Source organism: Berghia stephanieae, chromosome 1, assembly GCF_034508935.2.
Source record: "Berghia stephanieae isolate SIO BIC M18660-M18661 chromosome 1, UCSD_Bste_1.3, whole genome shotgun sequence".
In the NCBI taxonomy this organism is placed as follows: Eukaryota; Metazoa; Mollusca; class Gastropoda; order Nudibranchia; family Aeolidiidae; genus Berghia; species Berghia stephanieae.
This window is the reverse complement of record NC_088360.1, coordinates 35275472-35298808: the sequence shown is the minus strand read 5'-3', so window position 1 is coordinate 35298808 and position 23337 is coordinate 35275472. Positions and strand designations below refer to the sequence as shown.

Below are 23337 nucleotides of genomic sequence, written 5' to 3'. Positions count from 1 at the left end.
TTAAGACGCCGGAGCTTTTAACTTTGATTGTATAATCTTCAAGGATCAAACCCGAGCCCGCTGTCAAAGAATTACACAATAACCCCTTACCAATTGCCTGGAAGTGGAATTTTACGAGCCCGAGCCTGTTATCAGACGAATATATCATCCAAGCCTGTCAACTGCCTGGAAACGTAAACTTACGAACCTGACATATTATCATAAGTTACGTAATATATTCATATCTCTATTTGTAACTGCCACGATCACTATTTATCTCTTTTAATTAAATTTCATCATTATTTTTATTTCATTGTAAACAAATCGTTAATTGTTTTTCATTTATAGTAACTAGTAAATTCTGGGGCCTCATTCTACATATATCTTTATGCATAGTCGAGTAGCTCTTTACTCACTTGAGACCATGACATTTTGGAGGGGACACATATAAAGAATTGAATTTATTTAGTTACATATATCTATTTCATCTAACTTTAAAGTTTAAATTGTAAAACTCTTAATTGCCACACTTGATCATATTTTAATTGAACTCCCTATTTACAGGATTAATTTTTTTTTCTTTTTCATTTCTTCATTTAAATGGAATAGCAATTTATCCATTCATTCTTTCATTCAAATTGAATAGCATTTTATTTATTCATTCCTTCATTCATTCATCCATTCATTCGTTTATTCACTCATTTATCCAATCATTCATACATTTATTCCTCCCTTCATTCTTTCATTCATACATTATCCATTCATTCATTCATCTATTCACTCAGTTTTTCATTCATTCATTCATTCCTTGTCCACTTTGTTATTATATCACTCATTTCATTTTGTGTTTGCCTCATTCATGAATTGTTTTCAATATGTTTACATTCCATAACGATTCATTCACCTATCATCCAATCACTCAGTGTTGTGAACACATTTTGGAACTATTGTAAATCTTACGATATTTTATTGTTTTGTATTTCAGACATCACTGTTAAACACTCTTCAATGCCTAATTACAATTGTTGAACAACCATTGAACAAGAGAGAGGTCCCAGCCACGAACTGAGTTGGTAAATATATCCTTCATTATTCTCTTTTACATGAGTTGGGCATCATATAGTAACTATAGACATCGTGATTTGTTTTACATAGTGATTTGTTTTAAATGCATTTTTGGCATATTACTGTTACCGAAAACCACTTATATATTATGTTCTGAAAAGTGAGTCTTTAAAAACTAAATAATAATAAAAGGAGTCTACTAGCCGTCGTGTTATATTTAGTGATAGATAACTTGGGATTATTTTGGCATCCTATTATTGTTATCACACTCTAGTATATTAGCGTCATTGCGAATAATTGTACACAAACTAACGACGAGTCACACACATTGGTGATACATTTTTCGTAGTAACATAGTTTAGAGTACACGCGATTGACACATTGTTATTGACACAAGTCATAATAACTCCGCATTGTATTGACACATTGCTTTATAAGATATAACGATAAAAGGCATCAAATTCAACATACATAATAAGTTGAAAAAAGAGAGAGAGATTTCTAAAAATAGAACAGTTCATTCCAGTAAGTGTAAATAAATAAAACAGTCAGTAACAGTATCCTGTCAATATAATATATATAAAATATCGTAACTAATTTATTGCAAAAATGGAAGCATATAAAAGATACTTAAGTCTCGCAAAGGACTTAGAAATACCCCAGGAAATAATATTTTCATGGTGCGAAGAGAAAATAAAAGAAGAAAAAGAAGAAAGAATTCGTAGAGAAGAAAATGAAGAAAGAATTCGTAGAGAAGAAAAAGAACACGAAGAAAGAATTCGTAGAGAAAAATGAAGAAAGAATTCGTAGAGAAGAAAAAGAACACGAAGAAAGAATTCGTAGAGAAGAAAATGAAGAAAGAATTCGTAGAGAAGAAAAAGAACACGAAGAAAGAATTCGTAGAGAAGAAAATGAAGAAAGAATACGTAGAGAAGAACGAGAAGAAAGAGTCCAAGAAAGGGAACTAAAAAGACAAATAGCTTTAGCAGAAGAAGAAACCAAAAGGACCCAAATGATGTTGGAAATTGAAAAAACAAAAACCGGTCATGAAAGAAAACATAATAATAGTGATGAACGCTCAGACTGTCTAGAATCCCTCTTACACCGATTCGAAGTTCAGGCTAAAGGTTATCGTTGGCCAGAAAGCAAATGGGCCACAGCCTTGATTAACTGCTTATCTGGGGAACCGCTAAAAGTTTTCTATACCTTAACAACTGAAGATGCATATGACTATGGTAAAATTAAAGACGCTCTACTAAAAAGATTTAGATTAACGGAAGATGGTTACCAGGAAAGGTTTCACACTGCAAAACCGGAAAGTGGAGAAGACTTTAATACATTCGTGAACCGAATTACTCAATTTCTAAATCTGTGGCTTGAGTTGGCAAACGTAAAACATGACGACTTTGCAGGCCTTTACTATCTCACGCTGAAGAATCGAATCTATCAAGCTTGCAACCCAGATTTAGTCGCATTCTTTAAAGAGAGAAAGCCAGAAAACTTGGACAAATTAAAAATCTACGCAGAAAACTTTAACAGCGCACATCCATTGACACCCCTTAGCAGAACATTGAAGGAACCATACTACGCTGCCGCTGCTCAGAGTCCATGTACACCTAAAGTTCAATACTCAAATAGAACGAGCCGATCAATCACTCGGAACACGCAAGTGAAACAAGATGATCATAGTAACAAACCATGGAACAAACAGTTCAATAGAGACCATAGCCGATCCTATCAAAACAAAACAAGAAATAGCACTGACAATAATACTGAGTATAAGAAAACCAACAAACCTATAATTAAATGTCAATATTGTGGAATGAAAGGCCACACAGCAGACAAATGTTACAAAATCGTGGGATATCCAAAAGAAACTGCAAATGCATCACTCCAAACAAGTGTAAATAATCAGACACGAGTAATGTCAGGAGAAAATATAAATGTGTATTGCGTGAAAGGTATGTCACTTTTAACACAAACTCACACGTCAGGATCGCTATTTTTTTGTGAAGGCAAAGCTAATGGAACTGATTGCAAAATATTGAGAGACACAGGATGCAGTACAGTAGGAATAAAAGCATCTTTGATCAATGACGAAGACAAAACTGGAAAAACGGTACAATGCATCACATTCAGTGGCACAGTCGAAACCTTTGAAACAGCTAATGTGTACATAGAAACCCCATACTATACAGGAATAGTGGAATGCTGTATACTTCCCAACCCCGTCGCTGATGTTATTGTTGGCAATATAAAAGGTCTTAAAGACAACCCAACAGATGTAAAAGAATGGTCATTAACCCAAGAAACAGCTTGTCTAGCAGAAACAAGAAAGATGACTAAGACAACAGAGAAGCCAATGACTATTTCTCTTGAACCACAACAATTTGACAGGAACACGTTCATTGAAGAACAGAAAAAGGACCCGACTTTAACATCATATTTCAATATCGCAAACAAAGGGACGAAATCAAAAGTTGAATACATCATTGAAAAAGATATTCTGTTCAGGTTACATAGGAAAAGAAACAAAATAGCTAAACAACTGGTCACGCCGAGTATTTACAGAAACAAAATCCTTGGAATAGCGCACGATTCAATAACTTCTGGACATCTTGGGAGCTCTTCCACATTGAAGAGAATATCCGAGAATTTCACATGGCCTGGAATTACTAAAGACGTCCGAGAATATGTGAAATCGTGTGACACATGCCAAAGAAGAGTCGCAAAAGGCAGAATACCGAGATTGCCATTAGAGACAACCCCAGTTATTGAAAAACTTTTTCAAAAAGTTGCAATTGACATTATAGGCCCTTTAACAAAATCAGATAGAAACCATACACACATACTAACACTAGTCGATTACGCAACCAGGTGGCCAGAAGCGATAGCATTGAAATCAACTACATCGGATCACATAGCTGAAGCATTGATGACAATTTTTACTAGAATAGGCATACCAAATGAGATACTGTCGGACAATGGACCCCAATTTACATCACATATGATGCATGAAACCATGAAACTCATGGGAATCCAACACTCATTCACAACTCCCTACCACCCCCAAGCAAATGGTCTTTGTGAAAGATTTAATGGCACTCTAAAGAATATGTTAAGAAAAGTGTCAGCAGAAAAACCAGATGATTGGGACAGATACTTACCAGCAATCCTATTTGCATATAGAGAAATACCCCAAGAATCTACAGGCTACTCCCCATTTGAGTTGATGTATGGACGATCACCTCGCGGCCCGATCAATATAGTAGCCGACATTTGTAAAGGGAATGAGGAGGACAATAACGAAATTATGTTTGCTTACGAATATGTAAGAAACCTGAAAGACAGAATAGAGGACACGTGTAAGCTAGCACAGGAATCCGTCACTAAAAAAGCAGAGAAATACAAGGAATACTCTGATCGCAAAAGCAAATCGAGAAAATTTGCGATTGGTGACAAAGTACTAATACTCTTACCCGATGACTCGAGTAAACTTTAAGCTACATGGAAAGGACCATTCAAAACAGCAGTAAAATCTAATGTTAATTACGAGATTAAAATTAACAACACAACAAAGACATTCCATGCAAATATGCTAAAAAAGTATTTTGATAGAGACAGTGTCGCAACCTATGTTTACTAATATCGAAGCTTCAAATGCAGGATTAATCATACCGTTGGTCATGGGACACAGACACCCGAGACAGAAAAACAAACAAAAATCGCACAATTGCAACCACCTAAGACAAAAAAAGAAGTACGCAAAGTACTTGGGCTCCTAAATTTTTACAGGAAATACATTTACAACTTCGCGCACATCGCGACACCGCTAACAAATCTGACAAAGAATGGGTCACCGAACAAAATTGTTTGGACAGAAGCGTGTCAGAATAGCTTTAACCAATTAAAGGCATTACTCTGTTCAGAACCAATTCTTAAATTACCCGACATGTCAAAAGAATTTGTTGTAAGAACTGACGCGTCTGATAAGGGCATCGCAGGTGTACTATTACAGGAGCATGAGGGAACTCTAATGCCTTGCTTATATGCAAGCAGAAAATTATTGTACAGAGAATCACGATACGTGAAAGACTGGCCATCGTCTTTGCTTTAAAGACATTCAGCAGATATCTACTGCTAAAAGAGTTTGTGGTCGAAACGGACCATAAACCACTTACGTACATAAGAAATAACAAAATGAATAATAGTAGAGTACTAAGGTGGAGTCTATTTTTGCAAAATTACTCTTTCAGTATCTCTCACATACCAGGCTGTGAAAATATTCACGCCGACCTACTTTCTCGATTAGTGTAAACACGTGAGAAGGGTATAACTTAACCTCCCATGCATACTGTTAGTTACCTCGCAAATTATGCCAAATCAGAACGCACAATTTCGATAATTTTATTTGTAAACATGATGACCCAACTTAATGTAACATTGAGTATTGTTTGGATATATATACCATACCCATTCATGATTTGGGAAATCTTCTCTTTATCTATTATTGTTATGAATTTTCACTCATTTATGATTAATAATTGAAATGTCAATATTCCATTTACATTTTCATTCATTTCATTCAGTAAATTACCTTCATATAATCGACTTAAATCATGCTTCATTGCCATCACTATTGTTTATCACAATGATTTGTAATCACATTGCCATCATGTTGTTCATCACAATGATTTGTAATCACAATCTTTCATTGTTATTGTCACCCATTCATATACCTACGTTAATATAAACATTTCCATGTCGAGTTAATAAATAATTTAATTGTAGCACAAATCATAACAATGGATTAATGCTAGAGTATCATGATAGTAAATTTACTTCCGTTTGTAAAATCTATCTTTCCCATAATGGTTAAAGAGTATATTTTAAACGTGGGTGGGGGGTGTTACAGTAAAGGTTGTTCACAATTATCTTATTAAATTTTATTTTATTAAGAACTGAATTCATCTCACTCCAGTTATATTTCGGTAGCTTAGATAAACTTTATCTTCTAATATTAGATCGTCTTTCCTTTTATAGCCTTCCCTCGAATTAATTTCTAATTAGTGAATACTTTTCGTTCTACATTCTGTCACGTAGCCATTTATTATAAAAGCTGATAGGTCTAACATTCTACACTCACTTCTCTCCACAATCTATGCCGGACGGCCAGTCGCTCTATTCCTTATATATACTGGAAGATTTTTATCTTTTGGGATTTTGTAGATATTATATCTACACCATTAAGACGCCGGAGCTTTTAACTTTGATTGTATAATCTTCAAGGATCAAACCCGAGCCCGCTGTCAAAGAATTACACAATAACCCCTTACCAATTGCCTGGAAGTGGAATTTTACGAGCCCGAGCCTGTTATCAGACTAATATCATCCAAGCCTGTCAACTGCCTGGAAACGTAAACTTACGAACCTGACATATTTTCATAAGTTACGTAATATATTCATATCTCTATTTGTAACTGCCACGATCACTATTTATCTCTTTTAATTAAATTTCATCATTATTTTTATTTCATTGTAAACAAATCGTTAATTGTTTTTCATTTATAGTAACTAGTAAATTCTTGGGCCTCATTCTACATATATCTTTATGCATAGTCGAGTAGTTCTTTACTCACTTGAGACCATGACAGTAAGTATAAGCTTTATCGCAGTATTGAATAAAATACAGTTCTTGATTGTTCATTTAAGAACATGTTCTCATAAGTGGTGTCTCTTGATATTGATGCTTACTCAAGCGGCAACTTTATTATTCATAAACCTTACTGTCATATAATGTAGTTTGGTGAAATAAATCATATCAGTGGGTCATTCTTAAAGTAAATCCAACTTTTCCTATGAAGTTAAAAAAAAATAAAAAATCTGTGGGGCTATGACAAGTCCGTTGATGAAATCACGCTAAAACACAAGAAATGCAAAATACTGTTTAAAAAAAATAAAAAAATCAAACTTATGATTTTATCAATAAAACGGGGCCCCTTGCATAAAGCAGTAAATAAAATGAAACACTTTGAGGGTTATCAAATTTGATCAATAACATCAATAACATGTATTTTTTAAAAAGTTGTGGAATCATTAATCTTAACACAGACCCTGATCAGACTACTCAAATTATCTGAATTATAGACATTAGAGCGTAGGTAATTATTTTGTATTAATATTTAATACCCACCGATTTTCAAATCCTGAAAGCAAGATGGAATACACTTGAGTGGATGTAAAGTTTTACTAAATTCGTTTCTATCTTTTGACATCGATTGAGATATTCACATCACGTGAGATGGATACTGCAGTTTATTGTGTGAGGGAAAAAGAGAGAACGAGAAAGAAAATAATAATAATAATAATAAAAAAAACAACCATAAAAAAGTTTCATTAAAAACTCTAGGTTGAAGAAACAATTTTGTAACCTGGCATTTGCTATGTACTGGATTGTGACAGATTCCCATGTCATGTGAGCGGATACAATAAGAATATCATGGTCACAAGACGGCATGCCTACTCCTAGTTGCCCCACCGGGCGGGGGAAGATGTTGGGAGGGCATGTGAAAGGTCATGGCAGGAGCCAAGTCATGGTTGGGTGTATGGAAAAAGGGGAAGTGGAGGGGGGGGGGGGGGGGGGGGGGTGAAATTGTAGTCAAGGTGGTAGATCATACTTTTTGAAGAAAATAGCTGACTTTTATATATTTGTTGCTTTACTCGTCCTCCTTAGGGTTCACGAGGTATATATTTTTTGAAATTAAAAAAAATTGTTAATTCACAAAACTGAGGAGTTGGTGGATTTATTCTATTCGTAAGCTGAGGAAATAAAAGGTAATTATTATTCCTTCGTTGGCAAAGTTGCAAAAAAATATTTTAATACGAGTAATAGACTATTTCGCCTTATTTTATTTCGAATGTTATTTTCTTTTCTTTCTTTTTATACTGTTAAAAGTAACCCAAAAAGCCCAAAAGTAACAAAACAAAAACAAAAACAAAAAACCCCAACAAAACTTGAGCTTATATATAGCGCAATGTCGAGTAAACGTGCTCAAAGCGCTTTACAGAGGGTCCCTGTTCAACAGCAACATGTAACATGTTGAACGAGACATTGTTAAAACTTTTTTTCCGACAGAGACAACGCTGTTAACGGTCATTTTACACCTGAGTACGGTGAGAGAATGTGAGTAAAGAGCCTGCTCCAAGGACTCAACTATGTACCAAGCGAATGTCATACCACTAGACCACATAGCCGCACTAATCACAATTATTAAATTTGTCAAAATTATTAATCAACTCTTCTCCCCCCCCCCCCCCCCCACCTTCCAGCTCAGTAAAGCTTTTGGCGAATAATTTGGATACATCCTAAAATGTAATATGGTTCTATTTTGGACATATTGTTGTTCATCTTTGAACTTGTTGATATACGGGGTAAGGGTATAAAAACCATAAATTGTTGTTGTTATTATTATTATTATTATTATTATTATTATTATTATTATTATTATTATTATTATTATAGCAACAAGAGGTCACGGAGGAACCAATAATTGAATCTTCTTAACACAAACAAATGACTAACTTGTATACAGAGAAAAAAAAAATAATAGAACGGATTGTAGATAAACGATAGAAATTGATGAAAAGGTTTGTATGGATCAGTGTCATACAAAGCAGAAAGAAAAATGTACAACCCCCCCCCCCCCTCAAAAAAAAAAAACAAAACAAAGACAAAAAACAAAAACAAAAACAAAACAAAAGCAAAACAAACAAGCTAAAAAACACCCCCCCCCCAAAAAAAAAAAACAAACAAACAAACAAAAAAAACAAAAAAAAACAACCAAAAAAAACAAAAACAAAAACAAACAACAACAAATAAAAACAAACAAACAAACAAACAAATACAACCCAAAAAAAAAAAAAAAAGAAAATAGAAAGAAAAAACATTAAAAAAAAAACCCCGCCTGCCTCGACTGGGGATAGTATCTAAGACTTCCCGATTACCGGAGAAATAAATGAAAACATATTATGGAAAGATGAATGAATGGTAAATCCTCTATTCTCCAGAAAACTGACATCAGAAAGTCATGACGACGCCGTTGCCCATGCTATTTTGTGTCTTGTTGGTGTTGCCAGCACTCACATGTTCAATGTCATTGACAGAAGGGGGGCAGGTAAGTTGGTGACAAAGATGTTACACCAGTTCTTTTACTTTAATGCCCTAAATATTTTTCTCCTTACCTTTTATTGATTGCCGAATGGATAATAATGCATTGTTGACATGTAGATATAACCAAAAGGTCTCGGGGTCGGGCCAGGCATTCGGTATTACGTTTGTTTGTTTGTTTGTTTTTTTTCCTCGAGCAAGGAATTTAGCCAATATTGCACACTTGACGCGTAGCAATGCAGTTGACGCCCGGGTTGCCTCTGTCTTTTATAGAGGGATACATCATTGGGATGACTATAGAAGTCTACATCATACACTGGTGCTTCAAAGTGTTTTCCGACTCGCAATGTGAAAAAAAAAACAAGAAGAAAATTTAAAAAAGATCTGGCCAGAGAATCCTCGACCAAGTGAAAAAAAAAAAATAAAGAAAAGACAATTTAACAAGAGCATCCTCATCCATGTGTGGCCTCATAAGTCGAGCGATGTGATAATATTTCCTTTTGCAACAAAGACAAAAATAAAGTATAGAGTATGATCAGTGACAATATGGGTGACAATAATCACAAAAATCTAGAATTCGATGTTGTGTTCCGGGAAAAGGTAGGTTGCACCCACTCGACTCAGGGGTGAAAGATTGTAGGCAGTGATGGCTAATGTGGCAGAACACAAAAAGGCGCATATAAGGCGACGTGTGCTTTATGAACATAATTTTTGTTCACCATGACGTTCTTTGAGGAAACATGTAGGACTTCGAAGTGCAATGAGCATGGTGCAATTGTAAAAATAAGCAACAAATATGACCATTTTGATTATATTCAATAGAAATAAAAACTCTATAAAGAAATAAATTAAAAAGTTACCTTTAACCAGTTAACTGCGGTACTCTGGAAAAAGAGGTATTTTAAAGATTTGGCCAGAAAACTCATCCAACAAATATAGGCCTATATATGGATTTAAATGACCCTCGTCTAGACAAAAACTGTCAAACTTGGATCCTCACAGTTAAGTGGTTAACAATACGCACTTTGTCAAGGTGTAAACTCCAGTCCATTTTGTTCTCCGTCCATCTTAACAGAATCCTTCCATTTCGGGAAAGACGAAAACTGAGGTTTATTTATTTGGAGTTGGAGGAACAAGGCGGCCGTACAATTACGAGTAAGTCATTAAATGGATAGTTTTAAACAACAACACTTTTTTATTCAAAACAGAAAAAAACTACTAAAATTTACCTAGTGTCAAGGAGAATGCGTATGATGCCTTAAAATACGATAAAATCGATCACTATAAGGTTTCTTCCTCTTACTCCTTAACTCCTCCTCCTCCTCCTCCTTCACCACCACCATCATCATCATGAACATCATCATCATCATCATCATCATCATCATCATCATCATCATCATCATCATCATCATCATTATCTTCTTCTTGTTCTTTTATTTTCTTCTTCTTCTACTTCTTCCCCTTCTTCTTTTCATTAAAATTGGAATAATAATAATATTAATAATAATGATAATAATAATAATAATAATAATAATAATAATAATAATAATAATAATAATAATAATAATAATGATACTATATTACATTACTACTACTACTACTACTAATTACTACTACTACTACTACTACTACTAACTACTACTACTACTACTACTACTACTACTATACTATATATTACTACTACTACTACTACTACTACTATACTATACTACTATACTACTACTATACTACTATACTACTACTACTATTACTACTACTACTACTACGACGACTACTACTACTACTACTACTACTACTACTACTACTACTACTACTACTCATTTTTAACCAAATAGAATCATTCATAATCTGTTACCCGAATTTTACTAAGTAAATAAGACAAGCCACACCCAAACCTGTCCTTTGGGGTAGATTTATCTTCCAAAAGTATCCTTATTATACAAAGTGACGAATACCTTGTATAGTTATTACTTTTCCGAATTCAAACAGAAATGAAGACGGCAAGCTTGTTGGCTTTGATGTGGATATCGTCAATGCTGGTAAGAGTCTAGCTGTCATCATCATCATCATCATCATCATCATCATCATCATCATCATCATCATCATCATCATCATCATCATCATCACCATCATGATCATGACGATCATCATCATCATCATCATCATCATCATCATCATCATCATCATCATCATCATCATCATCATCATCATCATCATTGCCATTGTTAAACTTTAAACATGTTCAAGGTATGAGATTGTTTAATATAAATACAAAAGAACGCATTGAGCACTAAACACCGTGTGAAAATAGTGACCACGACTCGGGCACATAATATTATTGCCATTCCTCAAAAGATCCCGCGCATCTGGCGAGCCACTGAGCTGTCATGAAACTAAAGCGCGATATGAAAGCACCAAGAAGGGCAGCCACCAAATTTTAATGCTAACGGAAAAATGTATATCCCATAGCTTATTGGGCTGTAGCGGTGGTATAGTAGTATGAACATGTATAACCAAGAAGGGTATCCATCAAATTTTAATGCTAACGGAATAATGTATATCCCATAGCTGTGGCGGTGGTGTAATAGTATGACCATAGAGTTACAATACGTCCGAAGGTTCCAGCCGGCGACTAGGCTCTTCAGCGGAATGCTTTTCGGAATCACATTTTACATACACATTCCTCTATTCATCCTGCGTTGATAAGAGAACTGGTTCTATTCGATGAGGTCGGAAAAAACAATAATAGTTACAATCCGTTTTAAGCAACAGAAGCAGGAATAATCATGGCTTCTTGGACCATGTTATAAGGCTGCGAAGAGTTACTTTATGGGGATCAATTATGGGTTTTTAATATTTCATAGGTATCTATTTTCATTTTTTAGTGTGTGAAACAGCCAAAAAAGAATGTTTTACCGTGTTGAGGAGGAAAGAGGACTGCATCTTTACAGACAGAAATATTGACTACGCAGGAGAAGGTACTTATGTGTTTTGCATTTTTTTCGAATACTATTTTGGGGTCGAGATGGCAAGTGGTTAAGACAATGCACTATGATCGGGGACATCCCGGTTTCAGCCCCCCCCCCCCCTCCCCCCTGAAGCATTTTTGCCTCCCCCCCCCCCTTGGGCAAGATTATTAACCCACGATTTGCTTACTTGCTTATGGGTGGTCCCTGCTCACATTAGACGACTGTTTGACAAATTAAATATGCTGCTCCTTAGACAGGTTTATTTTCTTCATCAGTAACATTTAAACACTTAATTTCTAGTTTAAATTTTATATATTATATAGCGTCAATTTTGTATAATGTGAGAATGAACTAGGTCTAGACGATTAAAACAAATATTGGCAACATTGTCAGATTTAGGAAATTTACATGTTTTGAAGTTTAAGAAGCGAAACTCACTCTCTACCGAGAAGAAATCATAATCTTACTTAAATTGTGTACGTTAAGGTTACATCTAAGTTTGAAGCACCCGTCTCAGCCCACTAAATACTAATCGGAGACGTTTACATACATTGTATTTGGCAATAATAAAGATAGCCATTGGACATGTGTCATTCTTAATGTCTCTGAGCCATAGAGTTTTGCTACCTGACCAATAGGGTGGACTAGAGGACAAGGAAAACTGCTACTGACAACGACTCGACCACTTGTGTCTGAGTTTAGTACTCTTCCCATTGAGCTTCCGATTCATTTTGGTACTGATACTGAATAATATGCTCATAGAAATCAGCGGGCTTTAACGAGCGTTGATTTATTGGAATTTTAATGATGAAAATCATTGCTCTTGATTCAGCCGATTTGAACATCAGCGCTGTCGATAAATAGTAAATTTGCATCATAGAGTACAGTCAGGAAAAAGTTATCTCGCGTGTAGCCAGAATAATATCCTGCAGGATTCTTTCCCTTCAGATGACAGTGTGGCTAGTCATAAAATGGGCGATGATAATTAAATGGAAACTCCTATACGAGAATCTTGTATTTTGGTACTGTAACTTCCTTTTTTTTAGTTATGGGCCTTTCACATCTCTGTCATCGGACTAGGATGCCTCGGCTGTCCCCAACAGGTCGTGCTTTAGGTCTAACCAACGTTGTCGATCCGAAACAATCGTCTGCAGTGCCCGAAGTTCCTCAATGGTGATGAGATTTAGTTGCTGATCTTCCAATGTCCTTAGATTTTGGTTGAGCCGGACGTTATTGGCCTTCCCCTGGATGAGTTTCCATACATTTTGAGTGTCACTGCAATATAGGCAGGGATTTTCGAATCTTGTCTCAGACAGACGCCATCTCTGTTCCAGAATTTTCACGGAGAGTGGTCTTTCATTAGCTTTTTCATAATATAAGGATGCATTTGTGATTTTAGTTGGATATCGAATGTTTAGTACTTTTCTTAATTGTTTGCGATGGAATGCATCGAACTTGTGATACTGTGCTCTCGGAAAAAAACCTGTTGCATACATTATATCACTTGACCAAGCTGGAGATGAAAACACAAAACTGTAGATAGTGACTGGAATGTGGAAATGCTATTCCAAATTTGATTAAGTTACCAAGTTCATTCTACAGTACATTTAGCTCTGTAAGACAGGCTGCAGCATTGTGGTGCATGTATATAGTACGTTACAAATCATTGGAATGAATTATATTATAAGAGGTTTTGAAATATATTTAGGCTGTTTATTATGACCACAACGCTTTATAGCGTTCTCTTTTCAAATGAAACGTTCTGAGTGATTTAGAAAGCGTTAAATAAATCGTTTTGAAAGCATCGAGTATACTTCTGCTCTATAGAGAGGCTAACTATTTGCAGGTCTGATGTCCGAGGCGATCCAGGGATGTGCTGGGTACCAGATTACGACGGATAGACTGAACGAATTCAGCTTCACTCTTCCCTATTTAAAAGGAAAATCCACATATGCCGTCCTACCGGGAAACCCAACCGGGTTCAACCCTGACCTTGCTGACTTCAACAAGTTCAGACTGGGTAAGTTTCGAATCACATTATCATAAAAATAATAATAATGATAATAATAATAATAATATAATGATAATATATAATAATAATAATAATAATAATAATAATAATAATAATAATAATAATAATATAATAATAATAATAATAATAAATAATAATAATAATAATAATAATAATAATAATAATAATAATAATAATAATAATAATAATAATAATAATAATAATAATAATAATAATAATAATAATAATAAAATAATAATAATAATAATAATAATAATAATAATAATAATAATAATAATAATAATAATAATAATAATAATAATAATATTCAAAAGTGAAGTACAATCATAGCTTGGGTTTTTCAGTCTTTTCTTTGAAAGTCTCGACGTTGCTCACATGCTAAATATCATGCATTCATTTTCTGATTTGTATCTAGTAGGCTGTTTGCTCCCCAAAACGTTAATACTTATTGGAAGTTATGGAATCTGTAAACTGTTATAATTTAAAGTTACATCTCACAGTGTAGTCTTTGACATGATTGTACTAATTAAGACGTTGCATGAGCCACATTCATGGAATCAGCAGCATCTAATGGTGCTCACACTACTATGTTATGACGATCTTTCCATGATGCAAATTCCGTACCGGAATCGTGCACCGTCGTAAACCCACCCGGAAGCTTCGTCACAATGCACCGTTCACCTAGATGCTTTGCGGTTCGGGCTCTTGACCACAACGGGTACATGTTGGACAGTCCCCACTGATGTAGTGAGCGTGCTGTTAAGCAGGTTCTCGACCGAAACCGATGGGCTGCCACCCAAGTCTCTTCTTGCTAATGGAAAAGCCACGGCAATTTCTCCCCCATTCTCGAGGAGTCGATGTCTCCCTTGAGGGACTGAATTCGTCCATCTCTTATATGAAGCTCTGTCCGTAGTCAGGGAAGCTACGTACAAGGATTGTACGCCGACGACTCTGGTGACACAATCGCGGTAGTATTTGGCTGGGCGGCCGACCGCTTCGCCATTGGTAAATCTGTTTCCTGGACATAATCATTGAAGAACATAGTAGTGTGGAGGCTGGAGGTCCGACATCTGGGATGGTCTAGTGACGGTCGACCGGAATTACTCAGCGACATGGATCACCTTCCTCCAACAATATTTTGTAACTTTTCATTACACTCAATGTAATATTTTGAAGAAAAAACAATTGGTGAACTAATCTTTTTTAAGAAACGTGGCCCAAGTTACCCCTGTGACCCAAGTAAAATATCTTGAACGTTTATATAGAGCAATATTCACTAAACGTGCTCAAAGCGCTTTACTAAGGGTCCCTGGCCAACAACACGTACTTTACGGCTATGTGGTCTAGTGGTATGACACTCGCTTTCGGATCGGAAGGTCCTGGGTTCGAGCCTCGCTCGGCGCATAGTTGAGTCCTTGGAAAAGACTCTTTACTCACATTCTCTCACCGTACTCAGGTGTAAAATGAGTACCTGGCCGTTAACAGCGTTGTCTTTGTCCGAAAAATTGTAATATCGCCTAACAGGCGTCATGTCTCGTCCTACATGTTAAATGTTGCTGTTGACCAGGGACCCCTTGTAAAGCGCATTGAGCACGTTAAGTGGATATTGCGCTATATAAATTTTTAAATTTTTAATTTTTTTTTTTTTAATATGTAGAATGAGGTATGACGCCTGTTAAGCGATATTACATTTTTCCCCACAGCGATGACCCTGTTAACGACCAGGTACTCATTTAACACTTGAGTACGTTGAGAAAATTCGAGTAAAGAGCCTTTTCCAAGGACTCAACTATGCACCGAGCGAGGCTCGAACCCATGACCTTCCGATCCGAAAGCGAGCATCACAAGACCACATAGCCGCACATAACCTCATATTACGGTACTAAAATTGTTTCTTCACTTTACATTCCATCTGATTAGCTCGCACATGATAAATCAATCGATGTTGTTGGCCACGGCATGTGGTTTATTTAAATACCAATTTTTGCTTTTAATAATAAACAAATAATTGAAACGAACACACAATTGTTTGTGTACATAATCTCATGATCTGTATGATTGGCATTGCTTTGTTGCTTGGCAAAATAGTCGCAAATACAATATAGTTTTTATTAAAACACACAAACGAATACATGCTTCAATCACCGATAATAATTTTTAAAAATTATAATGAAATACAACCAACCCTCCTTATCTTAAAATATTAACCCCAACCCCCCCCCCCCCCCCAAAAAAAAAAAAAAAAAAAAAAAGAAAACAAACCAAAGACAAACAATCAAACACAAAATAACAAACAAACAACAACAAAAAATCACAGAAACTGCTCAGTTCGCATTTTTATTTCTAGTTCTCGGTAGCAGTCATGGGAATCATATTTTTACCACATGAATTGTACCTATCTACAGTAGGGTCGAGTGAGGCCAAAGCAGCTGGCACGTTAAGGAAGAGTCTTTCGCTGTGCTTTTTCCAGAACCCAGTTGACTGAAGAATGTTAAATACATTTTCAGGGACTGACGTCATCAAAACTTCTATATTTATTGATTTTAATTCCCGAATGATACTTTCAAATGCCTGTACGCCCATCACATCAATGAAAGCTACTTCAGAAATATCCAATACAACAGTTTTTGCTGACAGTATTGGCAGAGCTTCATTAATATCAACATCAATACTGTTTTCATGTTTATCACAATCACTATCATCATCCAATGTTTTATACGATGATTTAATCCTCGTCCGAGATATTGAATTCTGGAAAGTTTTGACTCTTAGCAGGTCGATTTTGATTTTAGCAAACACTGAAGTGGTAAAGCTATCCGAATTGAAGAACAAAACAGGTGTTTTTACTTTTATCAACTTTACGTTTTGCAATGTTTGTACACAATCATAGTTTTCAATAGTTCGCAATTCAACGCTAGATATACAAGTATTGATTTGTCCAATCTCGGTAACCGGCCTAACCATCATCCGTAGAATTACCAAAAATAAAGAAAAAGCAATACTAACAAACAGAGCTATACCAGTTTCCAAAATGATCGTCGAGACACAAGCAAACACCCACACGGCACAGTCGTATTTCGACGTTCTCCATACATTTGGAACGAGGAAAAGTTTCGAGAACATCGACCTCAAATTCACAAAAATTATGGCAGATATAACACAAGTTGGAAGATATTTCACATACGGACCAAGGACTAAGATCACAAGAAGAACGATTGATGCAGAGAATATCGAAGCGATCAAGCTTTTCCCACCTGCATTTGATTGGATTAAAGAAAGGGAGACTGATCCTCCAGGGATGTAGCCAGAGAATAAACCACAAATGGCGGAACATATCCCACAAGCAACCATTTCCTGTTTCGAATCGATTCCATAATTGAATTCTAGCGCCAAAGTTTTAGCCATTGCTAAGGATTGGGCGTATGACACTACCATTATGACCAGGCCGTCGCCGATGAATTGAGGTATTAGAGATAAATCAGGGAATTTTGGTTTTGGCATCCCGGATGGAACTTTCCCAACAACATTGACCTTTTTATTTTCGAAAAATCCCAGTTTGAAAGATAGAAGAATGCCAATGATAACGACAAAAAGCTCAATAGGAATTGGTACTCTCAGCTTATGCTTATATCTCTCGTTAACACATCTTTTGACTAGATAGATAACAAATATGCAAACAAAAGATATTAACAACGATTTCAAGTTTGATTCCGTAATATGCCCCAATATAGCAGCCCATATTCGGAATATCTTACCAGTGCCTTTGTAGTTCCTTAAGGTCAAACCGAAAATACCTTTCATCTGGCTTGTTGCAATATGAAAAGATACACCAACCGTAAATCCCGTTATGAGAGAACTTGACATTATAACCGATATTCTACTAAAACCAACGAAAGAGGCTATAATAAATATGAACCCACTAATAACAGTCACGCCACTAGCCACCTCTATTCTCCGATGATTGATTATTTCCAGAATTTCATTATCAGAGGAATTTAATTGTATTTTACTCAAAATATATTCCTGTTGAAAGATTTCATTTTCATTGCTGAGAAAAGGAAATTCTAGTTCATGAGAATTGAATTGGGCATAATGATGTGTATTATTCAATAATTGTAGAATAAATTCCTTTGCGTTGTTACTTTGATCATATTTATCCATAATGTTCGACATCATGAGACTGACAATGGCTACGCAACCCCATGCAAGATGTCTGCTTGTACCAAATACAATGTAAGTCAGAGGTGCAAAGAATGACATATACAGACCAACTTCGGGTGGTAGGGTAGACAGGGTAGCAAATGCCATGCTCTGAGGAATTATTGTTACTCCAACCATGATTCCAGCTATGACGTCATTTATTAGATAGTCTCTGACGTCATATGAAGCCAACGTTTCAATGATTGGGAAAGTGCAGAGAAAGCTCTTTTTGATATTTAAGTTTTTGACGTAGCTTTTAATGAGGTTTGCTGCAATAGAAGAAGCTGCCTGGTTGGGTTTGCTTTTACGATATTGTGCCTCAAAGTCAACCAGACGTGTATGTTCCCTGATGACGGTGGGATTCTCAATGTCTGTTGTTTCCATCGTTCACTAATGCAGTAACACCATCTATTGAGAGGAAATGATATGAATAGAATGAACACCAATTATACTTCCCATAAATACATAAATGACTTTCCTTTCATTTTCAATGACTATAGTTATGATATAAAATACGACTGATAGCTCTTATCACATTTTCATTCATACAACCGTGGATCAAGTGATTCATGCAAACTGAAGATTAGATTATGTATTACGCACGAATTGTATGCTTGTCGTTGACGTAATATTTTCTGCTTTTTGTTTAAATGTTGGGAAAAATTGACACAGACACGGGCTTAATACGTTGTCATACCACTGATCACAAAGCTGTGTTTAGTGTATCTGCGGCAAATAAAATTTTCAAGTCTTTTTTTTAGTCCCACTATTTCCATCTCTGGTGCATATGACGTAGTGATGTTTTGTCCGCCATCCGGAGATCACAATATGTGCTGCACTACTACTGTAAAAAACAAACAAACAAAGATAACATTTTAAAAATCCAAACAAATCGCTTGATCAGCTAATTTCTGAGTGAGTTTTGTCCTCCTTGATATTTTATCAATTAAATCCAACACGTAACGCTAACCAATGTGCTGCTGTGTGGTATGGTTGTATGGCACGGTTCGAGTCCCGTTTGGAGAGGCGCATAGTTGATTGAGTCCTTGGAATAGGCTGTTTACTCACATTCTCTCACCGTACTCAGGTGTAAAATAAGTGCTTGGCCGTCAACAGCGTTGTCTCTGTACGAAAAAAATGTAATATTGCCTAACAGGCGTCGTGTTTCGTTCTACATATTAAGTATTGCTGTTGGCTAGGGAGCCCTTGTAAAGCGCTTTGAGCGCGTTTGTTGGATATTGCGCTATATAAATGTTGAAATTTTTAACCCCTTCGAGAAATCGGGCAAATTAATTAGAGATACGGATAATATGAGACACCCGCAACGTGTCGAAAGTAGTTGTATCAAAACGATGCCGTTCACAACAAATAAAGGTCACAATGATACGCCAACGGCAATAAAAAGAGCTATGATTACAGTGATGAATATTTACGTGGTTAATGCTTTAAATGATTAAAACATCTATCTTTAATACAATTAACATTTGTTTGGTTGCTAATGGATTATATACGCTTAGATAAAATATTCACATTATTCGCCAGCCGGATATAACGTACCAACACACAAGACTATTTGTAACCGTAAACGTTTATTGTCTGATTGATACAATTTAGTGAAAACTCACTCATAAAAATGGCTGACTGAAGAAAAATAAAATAAAAAGCTGAGTGACGTCAATTTCGTTCCTTCTATAGGTATAATATTCAGATTTATTTTAACATGTGTGTAGGTAAATAATAACATTTTGCTGTAAGTGTCAAATTACGATGATAATAGGGAAGAAAAGTTTGATGTCAAAAAACATATTCCAATCTCATTGGAAGTGTAAAACCACTCTTCTGGAGGGCTGAATGCATACCTTGCGTACATGGCCTTTTGGTTTCAGAGTGATAGCATCTATTTTCTAGTCTAAACCAATATGCTAGTCGTCAATAAAGACCATCCTTTCTCGCTCTTTTACATCCGGTAATCCATAGAATCTGCCTATACATCATGCTACCAAAATAGTTATGCCACGTTATGATTCAATATATACCCTATTCATTATTGGTCCTTCGAAGGACTGAATACAAACCCACTTCCAAGGAGTTTGGAATCGGAAAAGTAGAAGCTGGGACGTCACGACTTTTTCACTATTAAAAAGGATGATTATGTTCGCATAAGCGTTTTAATGAATTGAGAATCATTTGCAGCTCATAATTTTAGAATCAGAACTGAATAATAGAAAATGGTGACCCTTTCAGATTTTTTGACCATTCCCTTTAACAATTTATTGGTCTTGATACGGGTATATAAACACGGCAGTCATCTTGTAGAAAGATCTATGAATGACACAATCAATGGGTTCGACCTACAATAATATAGAAAGCTCGAAGTCATTCTTCCAAGCGACGGAGAGGGGAGGATGAAAGTTAGGTATCGTAGAAATCTCTTCTTAAATGAAATAAAAACACTGATATAGATATAATTTCGACTTTTCTCTTTTCAAGATGCTAGTAAATCGTGCATAAACAAATGAAGAATATGTGAAGCGTTTGTTAAAACCTTCTAAACTAACAATTCATAAAGCTGTCAAAAATCATTTAACGCCATCTAAACTAACATTGCATAAAGCTGTCAAAATAATTTAACGCTTGAATTATGAGGATCTCACAAGCTTGTTCAACAGACCTATAATGTGCTCCGTAAAAGTCGAATTAATTTATTTTTTTTTGGTTTAAAATAGGATATTAATGAGGGTGATGACGTAACAACAATGACGATGACGACGACGATGATGACGTGTTGGAGATGGTGATAATGGTGATGATTATGATACTTGTCACCGGAACAATTGCTGTTCATATAATGGATAATACCCTTAACATTTTGCAATCACTACAACTCTACCTTCATCTAACATCAGTATTCATCCTCAACGAATCTAAGCCAAAAGTAATCTGACTTACATACACAACCTGATTTTTTATTGATCTTAACGACCCAGCATTAATAATACAGCTCCTCTCTCGTCATCACGAACAACATTCCTTATCACTGTAAGTCCCCAATACAAAAGAAATGATTATTATTGTTACATCACATGTACTCCCTTGCCTCCTGTCATCCCAACCTTTTGTACATCTACAGTATCTGATATACTTTATCTCAAACAATTCTGATAAGACTAGTCACAAGAGAGGTAATTTAAATGTTTAATATCTTTTGAAATGACACACACACACACACAAACATACACACACACTCTCTCTCTCACAGCGACACACACACACACACACACACACACATATATATATATATATATATATATATATATATATATATATATAATGCAGAAAGGATATATCAACAAGGGTTTTATCGGAATCACACTTGTATCGACATGACATCAAAGTCCTGTTTTTTCCCCGCTAAATAACATTAGTAAATCACCTATATTGACTTAAATATTACCACAAGACGGTTATGTCGCCGCTGCGAACCATTGATACCGACAATAGTTTGTCTAAAAAAAAGACTGAATACAATTTAATATAGTCAAGGTATCCTGCAGTGAAGTAAAACGCAATAGCCAATGAAAATGCAGAGATATCACACTGTGATGTAAAATAACAATCAGAGAAATTGTCATTGATCATAACTGTGATGTCAGCAGTCAAGTCTAGTCTAGGGCTGTGTAAGCTTTTCTCGGTACTGATACCAGTAATGGAATTCCCTATATCAATATTACATGGACTTCAACAAATAGGCTGACGAGAAACGCTCCCCACTAGTGCCGCGCTGAGGACCGGTCCTTGGACCGGTCCACGGTCTTTTAGCTGTGAACCGGGGATCGGTCCCATAGTGGAAGACCGGCGGCGGTCCTCACTTCTTATCACCTTTCAACGGTCTCGCGCCATAGGCCTACTACTTCCCCAGCGATTCGTTGCCTCGGTTGCCTATCTTCCACCAATCACCACCCATCCCACTTAATTAATCGCACCCATCCCCCTTTGCCATACACTAAACGACACAGACGACCATAGAGGCAGACGACCACCTCCCTCCACTCCGCAAACCGCCCTTTCGTGTGTGAGATGGGGGGAACAGGAGGCACACGCCTTGGACGATTCCATTATACGGGGTAAATTTCAAAATTTACTACACCATAATGATCGCAATGACAATGATCTATGATGAAGGCATGACCCCTCTTCTCTAATGGGTTATTGTTTGAAATGCATGTGAATACTAAAGATGTGTGTGTTTGTGTGTGTGTGTGTGTGTGTGTGTGTGTGTGTGTGTGTCGAACCTAGCAAGTAGCAAGTCCGATTTTTTGTTTTCTTTTGTCCATCTCTTGTCACCACTCCTTTCTATCGCATTGTTGTCATTTAAAATAATACAATAATATTAAAATTTCGTTTGGTGTTTTAACTAATCAAATAATATGAGTTTCATTAGTTTCTTCCTTCCAAAAAACCCAGTTATAACGTCTGTATTTTAAAAAAGTCCAATAGAATATTTGGGGACCCCGATTGCTCAGTTGATAGAGCGCTCTCTTTGTACGCAAAGGGCCAGAGATCGATCCCGGGTGCAGTCGAGTTTTTTCTGAGTCCCTGTCTACTACGGTCTTTTAGCTGTGAACCGGGGATTGGTCCCATAGTGGAAGACCGGCGGCGGTCCTCACTTCTTATCACCTTTCAACGGTCTCGCGCCATAGGCCTACTACTTCCCCAGCGATTCGTTGCCTCGGTTGCCTATCTTCCACAAATCACCACCCATCCCACTTAATTAATCGCACCCACCCTCCTTTGCCATACACTAAACGACACAGACGACCATAGAGGCAGACGACCACCTCCCTCCACTCCGCAAACCGCCCTTTCGTGTGTGAGATGGGGGGAACAGGAGGCAAACGCCTTGGACGATTCCATTATAGAACAGT

The 23337-nt window shown here is 36.2% G+C and overlaps 3 protein-coding genes across 13 annotated transcripts in view; 1 reads left to right on the top strand and 2 right to left on the bottom strand.

Moving 5' to 3' along the window:
• Positions 1–7338, bottom strand: part of LOC144972974 (uncharacterized) — a 37376-nt gene extending 30038 nt beyond the window's left edge. Inside the window, exon 1 of the mRNA XM_078914901.1 lies at positions 7238–7338. The gene's annotated coding sequence lies outside the window, so the exon portion shown is untranslated. The remainder of the gene's footprint in view (positions 1–7237) is intronic.
• A 401-nt stretch (positions 7339–7739) lies between these two features.
• Positions 7740–23337, top strand: part of LOC144972969 (uncharacterized) — a 46480-nt gene continuing 30882 nt past the window's right edge. The window contains exons 1-6 of one of the 2 annotated variants that reach the window (XM_078914857.1): positions 7740–7878; positions 9112–9218; positions 10287–10366; positions 11201–11250; positions 12097–12189; positions 14027–14200. In XM_078914857.1, coding sequence (XP_078770983.1) covers positions 9132–9218; positions 10287–10366; positions 11201–11250; positions 12097–12189; positions 14027–14200 — 484 coding nt within the window. In that variant the 5' untranslated portion in view covers positions 7740–7878; positions 9112–9131. The remainder of the gene's footprint in view (positions 7879–9111; positions 9219–10286; positions 10367–11200; positions 11251–12096; positions 12190–14026; positions 14201–23337) is intronic. The other variant, XM_078914847.1, reaches the window with a different exon arrangement.
• On the bottom strand, positions 16524–21505 carry LOC144972921 (prestin-like). Of its 10 annotated transcripts, none has more exons than XM_078914744.1 (3): positions 21362–21505; positions 19110–19256; positions 16524–18820 (listed from the first exon to the last, which is right to left on the bottom strand). In XM_078914744.1, the coding sequence occupies exon 3, from the start codon at positions 18794–18796 to the stop codon at positions 16556–16558; it is 2241 nt and encodes a 746-aa protein (XP_078770870.1). In that variant the 5' UTR covers positions 18797–18820; positions 19110–19256; positions 21362–21505; the 3' UTR covers positions 16524–16555. The 10 variants fall into 10 exon arrangements, with proteins under 10 accessions (XP_078770870.1, XP_078770911.1, XP_078770879.1 ...); XM_078914785.1 differs by having other exon boundaries at positions 21371–21484; XM_078914753.1 differs by having other exon boundaries at positions 21303–21435.

Excerpts from the sequence above, each read along its gene's own strand:
- LOC144972921 (XM_078914744.1), bottom strand. The coding sequence starts at position 18,796 with ATGGAAACAACAGACATTGAGAATCCCACCGTCATCAGGGAACATACA.